Source organism: Musa acuminata, chromosome BXJ1-7, assembly GCF_036884655.1.
Source record: "Musa acuminata AAA Group cultivar baxijiao chromosome BXJ1-7, Cavendish_Baxijiao_AAA, whole genome shotgun sequence".
In the NCBI taxonomy this organism is placed as follows: domain Eukaryota; kingdom Viridiplantae; phylum Streptophyta; class Magnoliopsida; order Zingiberales; family Musaceae; genus Musa; species Musa acuminata.
The window spans coordinates 34058177-34071071 of NC_088333.1; the positions used below are offsets into that span (position 1 = coordinate 34058177).

Consider the following 12895-nt stretch of genomic DNA (forward strand, 5'->3'; position numbering starts at 1 on the left):
CTGGTTGGAAAAATATATAGTTAAAATTCTTTTACCACAAACAAGAAAAAATCCAATAGTTCATAAAGAAAGTATAGTTGCAAACTGTCTTGCTACAGTGACATAAATTGATCAAATTTTGGCAAATACAATGGTAGTGTTAATTACATTTCAAGTTAAAATAAGAACCTCATGATCAACGAAATAAATAATTAATTACCTTTAAGACATAGTATGTAACTTGTTTCACTCTGTCATAGTCACAATTTGCAGAAGAGCTGGCAATCAATGCCTAGCAATGAACAAGAAAACCAAAGAAAATAGAATAAGTAATATTCAGTAATGCATACAGATACAAATAAGAGTTAAAATTTGTAATTTAGAGAAAACAAATGTAAAAATGATAAACCATCCATGTTAAAGGAACATAGAGATTACAGAAAACACATTAAGCAATCCTAAGAGTATATCTATTGTTTTCTTCTACACAATCACATACCACCAAATACATTTGTTTGTCTCTGCAAGAGAGAGCATCGAAGGGGCTGACTCGTAGCCTATGCACAAAACAAGGTAACTGCAAGCTTTATCACCCAATTTTGCAATTAAAAAAAGGAAATTCCAAATATGCTACAACAAAAAAACAAGCTAACAAAAAGCCAGCAGGTGTGAGGTAAAGAGCATCTGATATCGTCACAAGTGATCAATCAAGGAACATAATTATGATTTCTGTTTTATTTATTACATTTGAAATTGGAAAAATGAAGAGCACACCACATGCACTTATCAACTTCCAGTCCTGTTGTAGCACATAGAGACCCTATTTTTTTTATAAAAAAAAGTACACCCCACCCATCTATTCAGAAAAGGTAATGTCCACTTATATGTGAATAGAAATATGAGATTTCTGGTTTTCACTTTGTCAGCACCCTAGCTCAAGCAGGCTAAGTGATCTAACTAGATATCTAGTTTTTCAAGAGGTTTGCATGAAGATATTTGTACACTTGCACATAAAAAAAGTATGTTGGTCATACTCCTATTTCAAGCATCTCTTCTGTGGCAACCAGTCTCATGTATATCTCCTGTAATATTAGTGATCAGTATAATATGTTGTTTGCCACTATGTAGTATGTAGGTTATGATTAACATTTAACACCCTAACAACAGAGATGCTTTAGTATCAGTCTATAAGTATCCATTTTGGAAGTTGGAGGTTATTCATCATATAGACTGCCTCCTTGATGCATCTTATCCTGGCTTATACTGGATTTTCTAATGACATGCTGATTATGTCCCCAAATCCCTACTGCTTAGTTAGCATTAATTTACCAGACTACTACTAGCTAGGATGCAACAATGTAAATGGCTTTCTTCCCTTTTCCATAATTGTCAACATCATGGTAGTCAACAAACAACACCATCCTTTGAACCAATCAAGACAGAACTTGACTTAACTCTAATTAGCATGTTGTTGTTCTTCATTCAACCCTGTGAAGCAATTGAAAATGTAACTTGTCTTTCAAAACACCCCTAGCACAAAAACCAGCACCTGCTATTTTGCAAATTGATCCACTATATTGCAGGAAGTTGCCCATCGTATACAGACAATCATCTAAATTATGTACTCATCATTCTTTAAGTAGTTGCAAAATTAGTCTAGCATTACGATCATCCCCTGTAACTCGGTTGCCAAACAAATCCTTACTCTGCCTCATGGTGCAACAAAATAATAATTGCACAATCATTGAATATCCACTCACACCAGCACAAATTGAATTCTCATCTGATGAATAGTCCAATCTATCATTTTCTAGCTAGGCATACAGTTAAAATTCTGATCTGATGCATTCAGATGTAAACTAGATAATTCTTTTTTAGGCTAAAGGAAAAGGGTCATATTGCTGTATTGATGTGCACAAAACAAGGGTTGGTCAGGAGATGACATGTTTAAAATATTAACTGAAAGAATGAAATGACAATTGAATTCACTGAGCAGCATACCTGAGCAGAAACAGCCAATGCATCTGAAAGTAGAGATACAGCCAACCATACTTGCAAACATATTTGATGAGCCGCCATTGCTAAAGGCCCTTGTCTAGCAGCCATTGATGTGCCAAGGGTCATAGTGATCAGGACAGAAAGTGTTCTTCCAAGGAGAAATCCCCCTGAGTAAAATTTAAAATAATCTTTTAAGAATTTCACATTGTTTCTGAGACATTCAACTACCTAAGATGGTCCTGTGAAGAATATTTTCATCTCCAATCTAAATTACAATCCTAGTCTCCAACATATATTACTTCTGTTCCAATCTTAACTGCAAGAAAGATGAGAAACATCTGCCACTAAAATAAGTACAAAAGATTAAAGAGACAAATGGCTACAGAAAAAAGTTCTCAAGCTATCCAAATTAATAAAACAAACTAAGATCCTAAACCTAGATAGACACTCAACATATGCAGTTCTTTGATCACCTAAACCTTAATTCCCTAATGAAATTACTGCATAGAAGGTTTTAAGCAATTTAAAGTAGTCAAAGGGACCTAAGATCTTAAAGCTAGATATAAGTTCAAATATATAACCAGTAATTTGATCAATGAGAAAACGCTCTCCTCCATATTGACTGTACATCTCTTCTTAACAGGGATGAACTTTTGACACAAATTCAGAAGCACAACCTAACCTTACTTGAAATGTCTTTTTTTGATGAGTGGCCTTGTCCTCAAGTTACACCCTGGTCATCAAAATTTGGCCCAAAAATAAATTGTTGCAACACAGTCTTTAGATCCAGACTCAGCGGTCAAATTTAATCCATTACAAGTATGAGAGAAGAAAAGAAGATATGCAAGGAGCTCCAAAGTCGGGATCTTCAGCTTTCAGAATTCTTTGGTTTTAAGCAAGGATTTTAATTTCGAATGATACGCGGACCGGTACGCGGACCACTCGCTACCGTCAATTAGGGCTGTTTCCGCCGCGTTAGCATCCGAAATCGGTTGATGACGATCTCCGTCACCACCCGCTACAGGTGGTATTAGCTAAAAGAAGAAGGATAAGAAAGGGGAGAACCTGAAGATCCGATACCACTCTCTCTCGACAATCCCGATCTGTCGTCGCCCTCCCTCGTCGGACGCCGCAGATGAGATGTTGCCTCCTCCTCGTCTGAGGTGATGAGGCCTCGGCGTTGTCGACGATTTCTCCTCATCCACACAGGGAAAAGAAGCCTTGGCAACGTCATAGGGAGAAGAAACCGAGCGTCGTCGGGAGAAGGAAACCTCGGTTTCTTCTCCCCATGCTATCACGAACGGTCGTCGCGCACCCGCAACAACTTCGTTCAACGAACCGTTTGTCGCTTTTGCATACTTGTACAGAGACATGACAGCATGTTTTGTCTTGGTTTTGTGTGTTTTTGCTTGGAAAATGTAAGCAACGACAGTTCGCAGCGCTGTAGTGCGACCGCTCACCGCGCTAGGCCAAACTGCCATAAAATGGCTCCGTTTTCACATGCCACGACTTGTTTTCTACTAACCGCAATTGCATGCGAAACGTCAACCATCTCAATACCCTAGAACCCCCCATGTGGCATAGGGCTGGATGGAGCTTCGGTATATTATCGGGCGTTGAACGATTTTCACAAGTTCGCACGTTAACTTGACGGGAACTTGCCTTCGTGCCCGGCACCGGATAAGCAGTTGTTTGTAGACGTGCAACTATTCGTTCTACCTTCTAAAGTCCTTGAGTGCTCGTTGAATTGCTTATAAAGCTTCCCTCTTCGCGAGACGTCAGGACTTGTCTATCGTTTGTTTTCAATCTAATCAACTTTCTGTTTTACAGGTCCTTCGGGACTTGTACGAGGTTGCAAGTAGGTTGACCCTTTGCGAATGCATATGTCGCAAGGGCGCCTCATGACTTAGGCAATCCCAGCTAAATCCGAGGAGTTGGCGCAAGAGTGCTTCACTACTTAGGCAACTTCAGCTAAGTCCGTGACTTTGCCACAACGGTGCCTCACGATTTAGGTAATTCTAGCTAAGTCTGTGACATTGTGGTATCAGAACGAGCAAGCAATTCGAGCAAGCGGCGAAAAAACTTCGCAATCTCGCCATGGCAAAGCATCGTGGCGAATCGAGCAAGGCGGGGCAAGCCAGACCATTGCCCCAAGCAATCGTAGGTGGGCTGCAAGTGCAAACTCGCTCTCATGCTGGTGGAGCCGCTCTTGAGGATCATGGCAACGAACATGATGAGCGAGAAGTTGTCTACTCTCCGCGAACGGAAGAGGCGCAATTTGGAGCGCCAACAGCGAAAAAGAGCCATAAGGAGAGACTCACGGCATCGGAAACCCTCCTATATGTTCTTAAAGCGAGCTTGGAGGAACTCTACCAAGGCCAACGAAGGCTTCTTGGGGTAGAGAGCTCGTAAGAAGAAGTTGAATCCCGAATCGACAATGTTGAGGCCCTAGTCGATCGACTGACGGACGATACCAAAGACTCTGTGCAACATTTGCATGAAGTCATGACGAAACTCACTTCCAGAGTAACAACGCTCACAAGGGCACTAAATGCGAGAGGGAGCAACACCCGTGTTGTGCCGCCACAAAACTTGAGGGCACCTGAGCCTCATTGCTATAGAGGTGCTACGGACACAAACGAGCTCGACAATTTCTTGTTTGATATAGAACAGCACTTTCGAGCTACAAGGCTCGTTCTGAAGATACCAAAGTTTCAATAGCAACCATGTATTTAAATGGGGATGCAAAACTTTGGTGGCGAACCCGTTAGGAGGAGATCCAACAAGGTCAGTGTCAAGTAGACACATGGGAGGACTTGAAGCGGGAGTTGAGGACAGAGTTCCTACCCGAGAACACAAAGTTCGTCACAAGGAGGAAGCTGAGACAACTCCGCCAAAGTACTTCCATTCGAGACTACGTGAAGCAATTTTCTGCACTAATGCTGGACATCCAGGACATGTCCAAGAAGGATAAGAAGCTATTCAGTTTCTTCGATGGTTTGAAGCCATGGGCACAATAAGAACTGCATCGAAGGAATGTCACCGATGTGATTGGGGCAATTGCGACCGCAAAAAGGCTCACCGACTTTGTTTCCTCATAGGACTTAGGAAAAAGGAAACAATCTTCAGGAAATCGCCCTCTAAAATATTCTCGAGGGAAGGAGCCCGGGGGCGATCAAAGAAAGAAGAGTTCCTACAAAGGGCCAAGCTCAAAAGGCAAGGCCCCAAAACCTAGCAGATGCTTCTTGTGCAGAGGACTGCACATAGTGAGGGAGTGTCCACAAAAACAAGCACTCAATGCCTTAACAGCTTCAATCCACGGCACCAAATCAAACAAGGGCAAGGTCATCGCTTTTAGTTCGAGTAGTTCAGAATCCAACAGTGACGATAAAGAGTCACAAGGACCCCGGATGAGGAGTCGCAAGACCCCGGATGGGAGCAATGCGTTTGTTGAATGCTTTGTGGGGTCAAGTGGGAGAGAAAACGAAAACAAAGTCACATAAAGCAAGGAGCAATGAGTTGATGTATATAGACATTAAGCTCAATGGCCAAACAACCCATGCAATGGAGGACATGGGCGCTACCCACAACTTTATTGTCGATTGAGAAGTAAAGCCACTGGATGACTTCCAAGTGATTCTCGGAATGGAGTTCATGCACGCGGCGAAATTAATGCCAATGTCGTTCCTGAACTCCTTATGTCTGATGGGAGGCGATGACCCCTATGTGGTTCCCATCTCTCGGAGTGGAACCAAAGACCCCCAACAAATATCGACATTATAACTAAAGAAAAGGGTACGAAAAGGCGAATTAACATTCGTGGCTACTGTGAAGATAGAACCACTCGACGGGGAGGTCATTCATGAACCTATTGTGGTGGCGAACGTTCTAAAGGAGTTCACAGATGTTATGCCATCCAAGTTACCAAAAACTCTGCCACCACATAGGATCATCATATCAAGCTGGAGCCAAGAGTGAAGCCTCCAGCGAGACCACCCTACCGCATGTCCCCCCTCCCAGAATTGGCAGAGTTCAAAAAGCAGTTAGATGAACTAGTAAGCGGTGATCTCATCCACAGTTCTAAAGCACCATTTGGAGCTCCAGTTCTCTTCTAAAAGAAACAAGATGGGAGCCTCCGACTATGTGTCGACTATCGAGCCCTCAACAAGGTGTTGGTGAAGAACAAGTATCTCATCCCGCTCATCACAGACTTGTTCGACCAACTGGGCAAAGCAAAGTACTTCTTCAAACTCGACCTTCGGTCGGGGTACTCGCAAGTGCGCATTGCTGAAGGCAACGAAACGAAAACTACTTGCATGACTAGGTACGAAGCGTTTGAGTTCTCGGTGATGTCTTTTGGCTTAACCAATGCTCCGACCACATTCTGCACTCTTATGAACCAACTATTCAAGGAGTATCTGGATAAGTTTGTCGTCATCTACTTGGACGATATCGTCGTCTACAGCCGAACGCTCGAGGAGCATGTCGAGCACCTTCATACAATTTTCAAGGTTCTCAGGGAGAACACTTTGTTCGTGAAAAGGAAGAAGTGCTACTTTGCTCAAACGAAGATCTTACTCTTGGGGCATCGAATCGGTGATGGTTCCATTCGGATGGACTAATCAAAGGTGCAAGTTGTTGCGGAATGGCAAACTCCAAAAGAATGTGCCGAAGCTGAGATCTTTCCTTGGTTTCATCAACTACTACCAACGCTTCATAGTTGGGTATTCGAAGCGCACAACTCCACTGGGAGAGTTGCTGAAGGAGCAACCTTGGAGATGGTCTGACAAATGTGAAGCTACATTCCAAGATCTAAAGGCTGTTGTGTTGAAAGAACCAGTGCTTAAATTGCGAGACTATGGGGAGCCCTTCAAAGCCCATAAAAATGCTTCGGATTTTGCTATTGCAGTACTCATGCAGGAGGGTCACCCGGTGGCCTACGAGAGCCGCAAGCTCAACAAGACCGAGCGGCAGTATCTGGTGCACGAGAAGGAGATGATAGCGATGGTTCACTGTCTACGAGTTTGGCGACACTATCTTCTCGGATTGCGATTTGTGCTGAGAACAGACAACATCACTTTGAGTTACTTCCAAACTAAAAAAAAACTCTCCCCGAAGCAAGCACGATGGCAGGACTTCCTAGCCGAATTTGAAATGACAATGGAGTACAAGCCCGAAAGAGCAAATGTCGTGGTCGATGCGCTGAGCCGGAAAGTGGAGTGGGTGAATGCCATGCAACTGGAAGGCGAAGGTCAAGCAAGTCAGCTGCACTCCAACTTCCTTTCAAGACTCAGGGATGGACTATACAGTGATCCCCAGGCAGTAACCCTGATGCAACTAATCAAAGAAGGCAAGGCACGATGATTTTGGATTCATGAGAGACTCGTCTACACCAAAGGGAATAGGGTTTATGTTCCTCGAGTGGATAATTTGAGGCGTGAACTCCTGAGAGAGTGTCACGATTCCCTTTGGGCAGGACATCCGAGCATTCATCGAACATTGGCTCTCGTGGAGAGTGCCTTCTACTGGCCGAAGATGGGGACTAATGTGAAGGAATATGTTCGAACGTGCCTTACTTGTCAACAAGATAAGGTGGAGCAACGGAAGCTAGTAGAACTTTTGGAGCTGTTGTCCGTACCAAAAAGGTCGTGGGAGAGCATTTCCTTGGACTTCATATTAAACTTGCCAGCGGTAGGGGGACTTAGATCGATACTTGTGTTGGTCGATCGATTTTCAAAGTATGCAACTTTCATTGCTGCACCTCTACACTGTTTAGCAGAAGAGGCGGCCAAGCTGATGATAAAGAATATGGTGAATTATTGGGGAGTCCCACACAATATCATCAATGATCGAGACACTCGGTTCCTAGGACGATTCTGGACCGAGCTACTCAAATTGTTGGGATCTAAGTTATACTTCTCCACAAACCTCCACCCACAGACGAATGGCCAAATCGAAAGGATAAACACGCTCATTGAGCAATATCTTCGGCACTACGTGAGTGCCAACCAACGAGATTGGGTGAAGTTGTTAGACATAGCCCAATTCTCCTATAACTTGCAGCGGAGCTCTACATCTAACAAGAGCCCCTTCGAGATCATTACAGGACAACAGTCGTTGACTCCTCACACGTTGGCTATCGGGTATACTGGGAGTAATCCGTCAGCATATCACTTTACAAAAGAATGGCACCAAAATACAGATATTGAGCGATCTTACTCGGAGAAGGCAACAAAAAAGATGATGAAATGGATAGACTTGGGAAGGCGACTACAAGAGTTCAAAGTCGGCGATTTAGTATTGGTGAAGCTCCAACCAACATCACTCCAATTCTTTAGGCACAAAGTACATAAAGGATTGGTGCGCAAGTATGAAGGGTCGTTCCCAATTATCAGTGGGGTGGGCAACGTCTCCTATAAGTTGCAACCACCAGCGTGGCTCAAAATCTACAATGTTTTTCACGCCAGCAACTTGAAAGCCTACCATTCAGATCCGCAAGATGATTCCCGAAGTGTTCCAACTCGACTATCCCCTACCAGAGCCTCCTACGAGAAGCGAGTTGAAACCATTTTAGCGGATCGCAAGATAAAGCTACCCAATGGAGCTAAGCAGATCGAGTACTTGGTGAAGTGGCGAAAGCTTCCCCGAACTGAAGCCAGTTGGGAACCCTAAGATGCCCTACGGCATGAAGAAGCAGTCGTCAACAACTACCAACAAGCGTCAACGAGGAAGTCGATGGTTTAAGTGGGGGAGAATGTTACAAACAGTTGTCACGCACCCGCAATAACTTCGTTCAACGAACCGTCCGTCGCTTTTGCATGCTTGTACAGAGACATGACAGTATGTTTTGCCTTGGTTTTATGTGTTTTTGCTTGAAAAATATAAGCAACAATACTTCGTAGCGTTGTAGTGCGACCACTCACTGCGCCGGGCCGAACTGCCCCAAAATGGCTCTGTTTTCGTGTGCCACGGCTTGTTTTCTGCAAACTGTAGCTGCACACGAAACCTCAACCATCTCAGCACAATGGAACCCCCCAAGTGGCAAAGGGCTGGATGGGGCTTCGGTATATTGTCGAACGTTGAATAATCTTCACAAGTTCGCACATTAACTTGACAAGAACTTGCCTTCACGCCCGGCACTCGGTGAGCAGTTGTTTGTGGACTTACAACTGTTCGTTCTACCTTCTAAAGTCCTTGTTTTCTCCTTCCTCTCTTTTCTCTCTTGCACTCAAGGTGCTCGCCAAATTGCTTGTAAAGCTTTCCTCTTCGCGAGACGTCGGGACTTGTCCGTCACTCGTTTTCAATCTAATCAACTTTCTGTTTTACAGGTCCTTCGAGACCTATACGAGGTTGTAACTAGGCTGACCCTTTGCGGATGCATATGTCGCAAGGGCACCTTATGACTTAGGCAATCCCAACTAAGTCCGAGGAGTTAGCGCAATGGTGCTTCACGATTTAAGCAACTTCAGCTAAGGCCGTGACTTTGCCGCAAGGGTTCCTTACGACTTAGGCAATTCCAGCTAAGTCTGTGACAATACGGGCATAAACACGAAGCATCGTCACCTAGTCGCCCTATTTTACGCGGGGAGAAGGAAACCTCGGTTTCTTCTCCCATGCAGGTAAAAACATGAGGGGATGTCGCCTCGTCGCCCTATTTTGCGCGGGGAGAGACCTTAGTTTCTTCTCCTTATGCAGGCAAAAACATGAGGCGACGTCGCCTCGTCACCCTGTTTTGCACGAGGAGAAGAAACTGACCTCGGTTTCTTCTCCCACGAGGACAAAAACATGAGGTGACGTTGCCTCGTAACCCTATTTTGTATGGGGAGAAGGAAACCTCGGTTTCTTCTCCCCACGCAAGCAAAACCACGAGGTGACGTCGCTTTTGTTTTTTTACTTATATATATATATATACCGAGCAGTACGCTAGAACATACTGCTCGGTATACTTGTACCGTTCTATACCGAGTTGAACTCGAAACTCTGGTACGGTACGAAATTACAAACCTTGATTTTAAGTATGAATAGTCCTAGTATTTAATTTAGATTGATCTCTATCATATCAGAAAACATTAATTTAAAAACTATTTGAGCATCCAAGTAGTCATTTGCCTAGATTGAGGCAGCCTACGACTTCAATTTACCCCACAGATGGTGCCCCAACAGACATCTATTCCAACAAAGTAATTCCTTACTCTTGTATCTCAGGATAAAGTCATAAAAAAAACAAATAAAGCCTTCTCCCACAATCCCACCCATGGCTCAACCTACCGGTTTATACTAGTGTATCGACCGATTATCGATACTGTATGTACCGAACTGTACCGAGTATATCGCTACATGGTACGGTGGGGCATACCGTCTCAGTACAATGAACCATGGTCCCACCTACTGACTGGCATCAACTCCCTACCTGCTATTATTAATTTATTTTTGTAACTTGAACTTTCTCTACATACTTTATTGTATTTACATCCATTTTATTGTAGGTTTTGCCGTTTTGGCCTCTTCTTTAAAACCTCCTCTAGAGGAACTTATGTGTACAAAATTTCATAAGAAATTATTAGTCGACATGCATCAATATCCATGCAACACAACCAAGTGTTTGGGAACATGAGCCATAGGTTATTAGTTGTTTCATAAGTAACCAGGTATTGCCTCTGCGATCTGCAAGGCCAGATGCTCCAGCTTATATTCGCATCACATCAAAAGGATGTCCACACCTTTTTAGACAACAAAATTCATTGTAACCGAGGCATACATTCTGGAAACATGCTAGTATGCTACAATGGATATCATGTAAACAATGTATTGATTCCTGAAAAGCTACTCACCAGATTTAATATATCCTCCAAACTGCAGATCTTCAATCTTAGGAGGTAACAAGACAGCTCTTTTACTGAGAGACCAGATCAGTAAAAATGTAGTAATATACCTGAAAATCTTAGAAGGTCAAGACCAATACAAGATAAATAACAAAAAAAAACGCAAAACTACTGAAATACTATAGCGGAGTTTAAATGATAGCATCAAAACTAACGACTCTACTTCAAACAGCTGTATAACACATGCATTTTAAACATACTACGCATATATAAAAGAAGCTGAAGTTAATTACATCCCTAGGAGGCGGCCCAGTCAAATAGGCTCTTGCCAATTCAGAATCTAGGAAGGCAAAGATCAACAACCTTACGGCAAGTGGAGAAATTGTATCCATAACTCCAAGCCTAGACACCCAGGTAACAAAAGAGGAAACTTTTCGTTGCTCCAAGTTTGACCTCAATCATTTTGATAAATTGTCAAAGAAAACTAAGATACAAGAGAGTTCTTGTAATGCAATAAGATGACAAAATTATAAGTTGAAAGCATATTGTGAATCAAGAACCCAAGACCAACCAGAAAGATGCTGCTGAAGTTTCCTGAATTACACTGAAGTGACCAGAAAAAATATCATTATATGCACAATCGGTCTATATTGCAAGTTATACAAGGAAAAGGAAGTATTGATCAATAGTCAATACGACCCTATTGCTATAATAAAATCAGGGGTCAATCCAAGGCTTGCTGACAGCCCCTATAATAAAATCATTGGTCAGAGCACTAATGCACCGAAATTTCTATTATCATTTGGCTTATTGATGGGTCCAAATAGTGAGAGTGAACAAATCAAGAACTTACTGGGATGCAATAGTGGCAATAGTGAGAGTGAACACTATTGCCACAGCCCCTAGTGAGAGTGAACAAATCCTAGGCTTGCTGACAGCCCCTATAATAAAATCATAGGTCAGAGCACTAATGCACCGAAATATCTATTATCATTTGGCTTATTGATGGGCCCAAATAGTGAGTGTGAACAAATCTAGAACTTACTGGGATGCAATAGTGGCAATAGCAGCTCCAACAATGCCAAGGTGGAAAGAATATACAAGTATCGGGAGTAAAAGAACAGCTGAAATATTGCCCAGCCCTGCACATGTAACAAAAGAATGACTTGCAAAAACTTTGTCCTACCAAAAAAATATGAATATATCTAAAAGTTTAGTTGCAATTTAACTGAAACCATCCTTTTTTCTTTTGGTGGTGGTGGCAGAGAGGGTAACATCAAACTTCAATTACTTACAGACTGCCAGATTACATGCAACACTTATAATGGTAATCATTTTAACTCTAATTCAGCAATAAGGCAATCCAACATCGGATGAGATAACTAGACTAAATGGTATCATTTGTCTCGATTTCTGCATTAAAAACTCGAAACAAACAATAAAACCAAAGATCACAAATATATCGTAAATAGTGTTCTTGTGTCACTCCTCAGTTTTCCCTAGAATAAAGAAGTTTCAAATATTGCGAAAATTCAGATACTTTTTGGCAATAATTCCATAATGTAAATAGTCTATGTCACAAGTAAGCAAAATAGAGCTCGATTTCTAGAAAAAAATTTATTTTTTGCACTTTCTGATGCTACAAGCAACATTCATAAGCTTCTTAATATGCATAGATTATCAAATTATCTAAAACATGAGGACTGCAGTTTTGTTAATGTTTTAGTGCATACATTTCTAAATTTCCAAATTCATATTAACAACCACATTGAATCTAAAAGGAAATTATTACAATTTGATTATACTCCATAAACAATTAGATTACAGATTAATATATAGCTATATAATCTTTGAGTCATTTTCCTTTTCCTATTCTGGCCAAAAAAAAGATACCTCACTTCCCTCAAACAAGATAGTTCGCCAGCATGGTAAAAACAATATTTCCTCAACTTTTAACAATAGGTCAACTGTCAAAAAAGCCCAGGATGTTTTCATTTTTCTTTATTTCATATAAGACTGGAAGGACTAAACACTTGGGTATGCTTAATATTGATAACTGATGACGAAATATTTCAAAAGTGGTACCTAAAAGACAT

At 42.0% G+C, this 12895-nt stretch overlaps 1 protein-coding gene across 3 annotated transcripts in view; it reads right to left on the minus strand.

Moving 5' to 3' along the window:
- Nucleotides 1-12895, minus strand: part of LOC135679077 (protein DETOXIFICATION 45, chloroplastic-like) — a 37719-nt gene that overhangs the window by 11866 nt on the left and 12958 nt on the right. For all 3 annotated transcript variants that reach the window (XM_065192481.1, XM_065192480.1, XM_065192482.1), the window contains 4 exons: nt 11845-11941; nt 10809-10909; nt 1981-2144; nt 200-271 (listed from right to left, as the gene is read on the minus strand). In XM_065192481.1, the coding sequence (XP_065048553.1) occupies nt 200-271; nt 1981-2144; nt 10809-10909; nt 11845-11941 (434 nt within the window). The remainder of the gene's footprint in view (nt 1-199; nt 272-1980; nt 2145-10808; nt 10910-11844; nt 11942-12895) is intronic.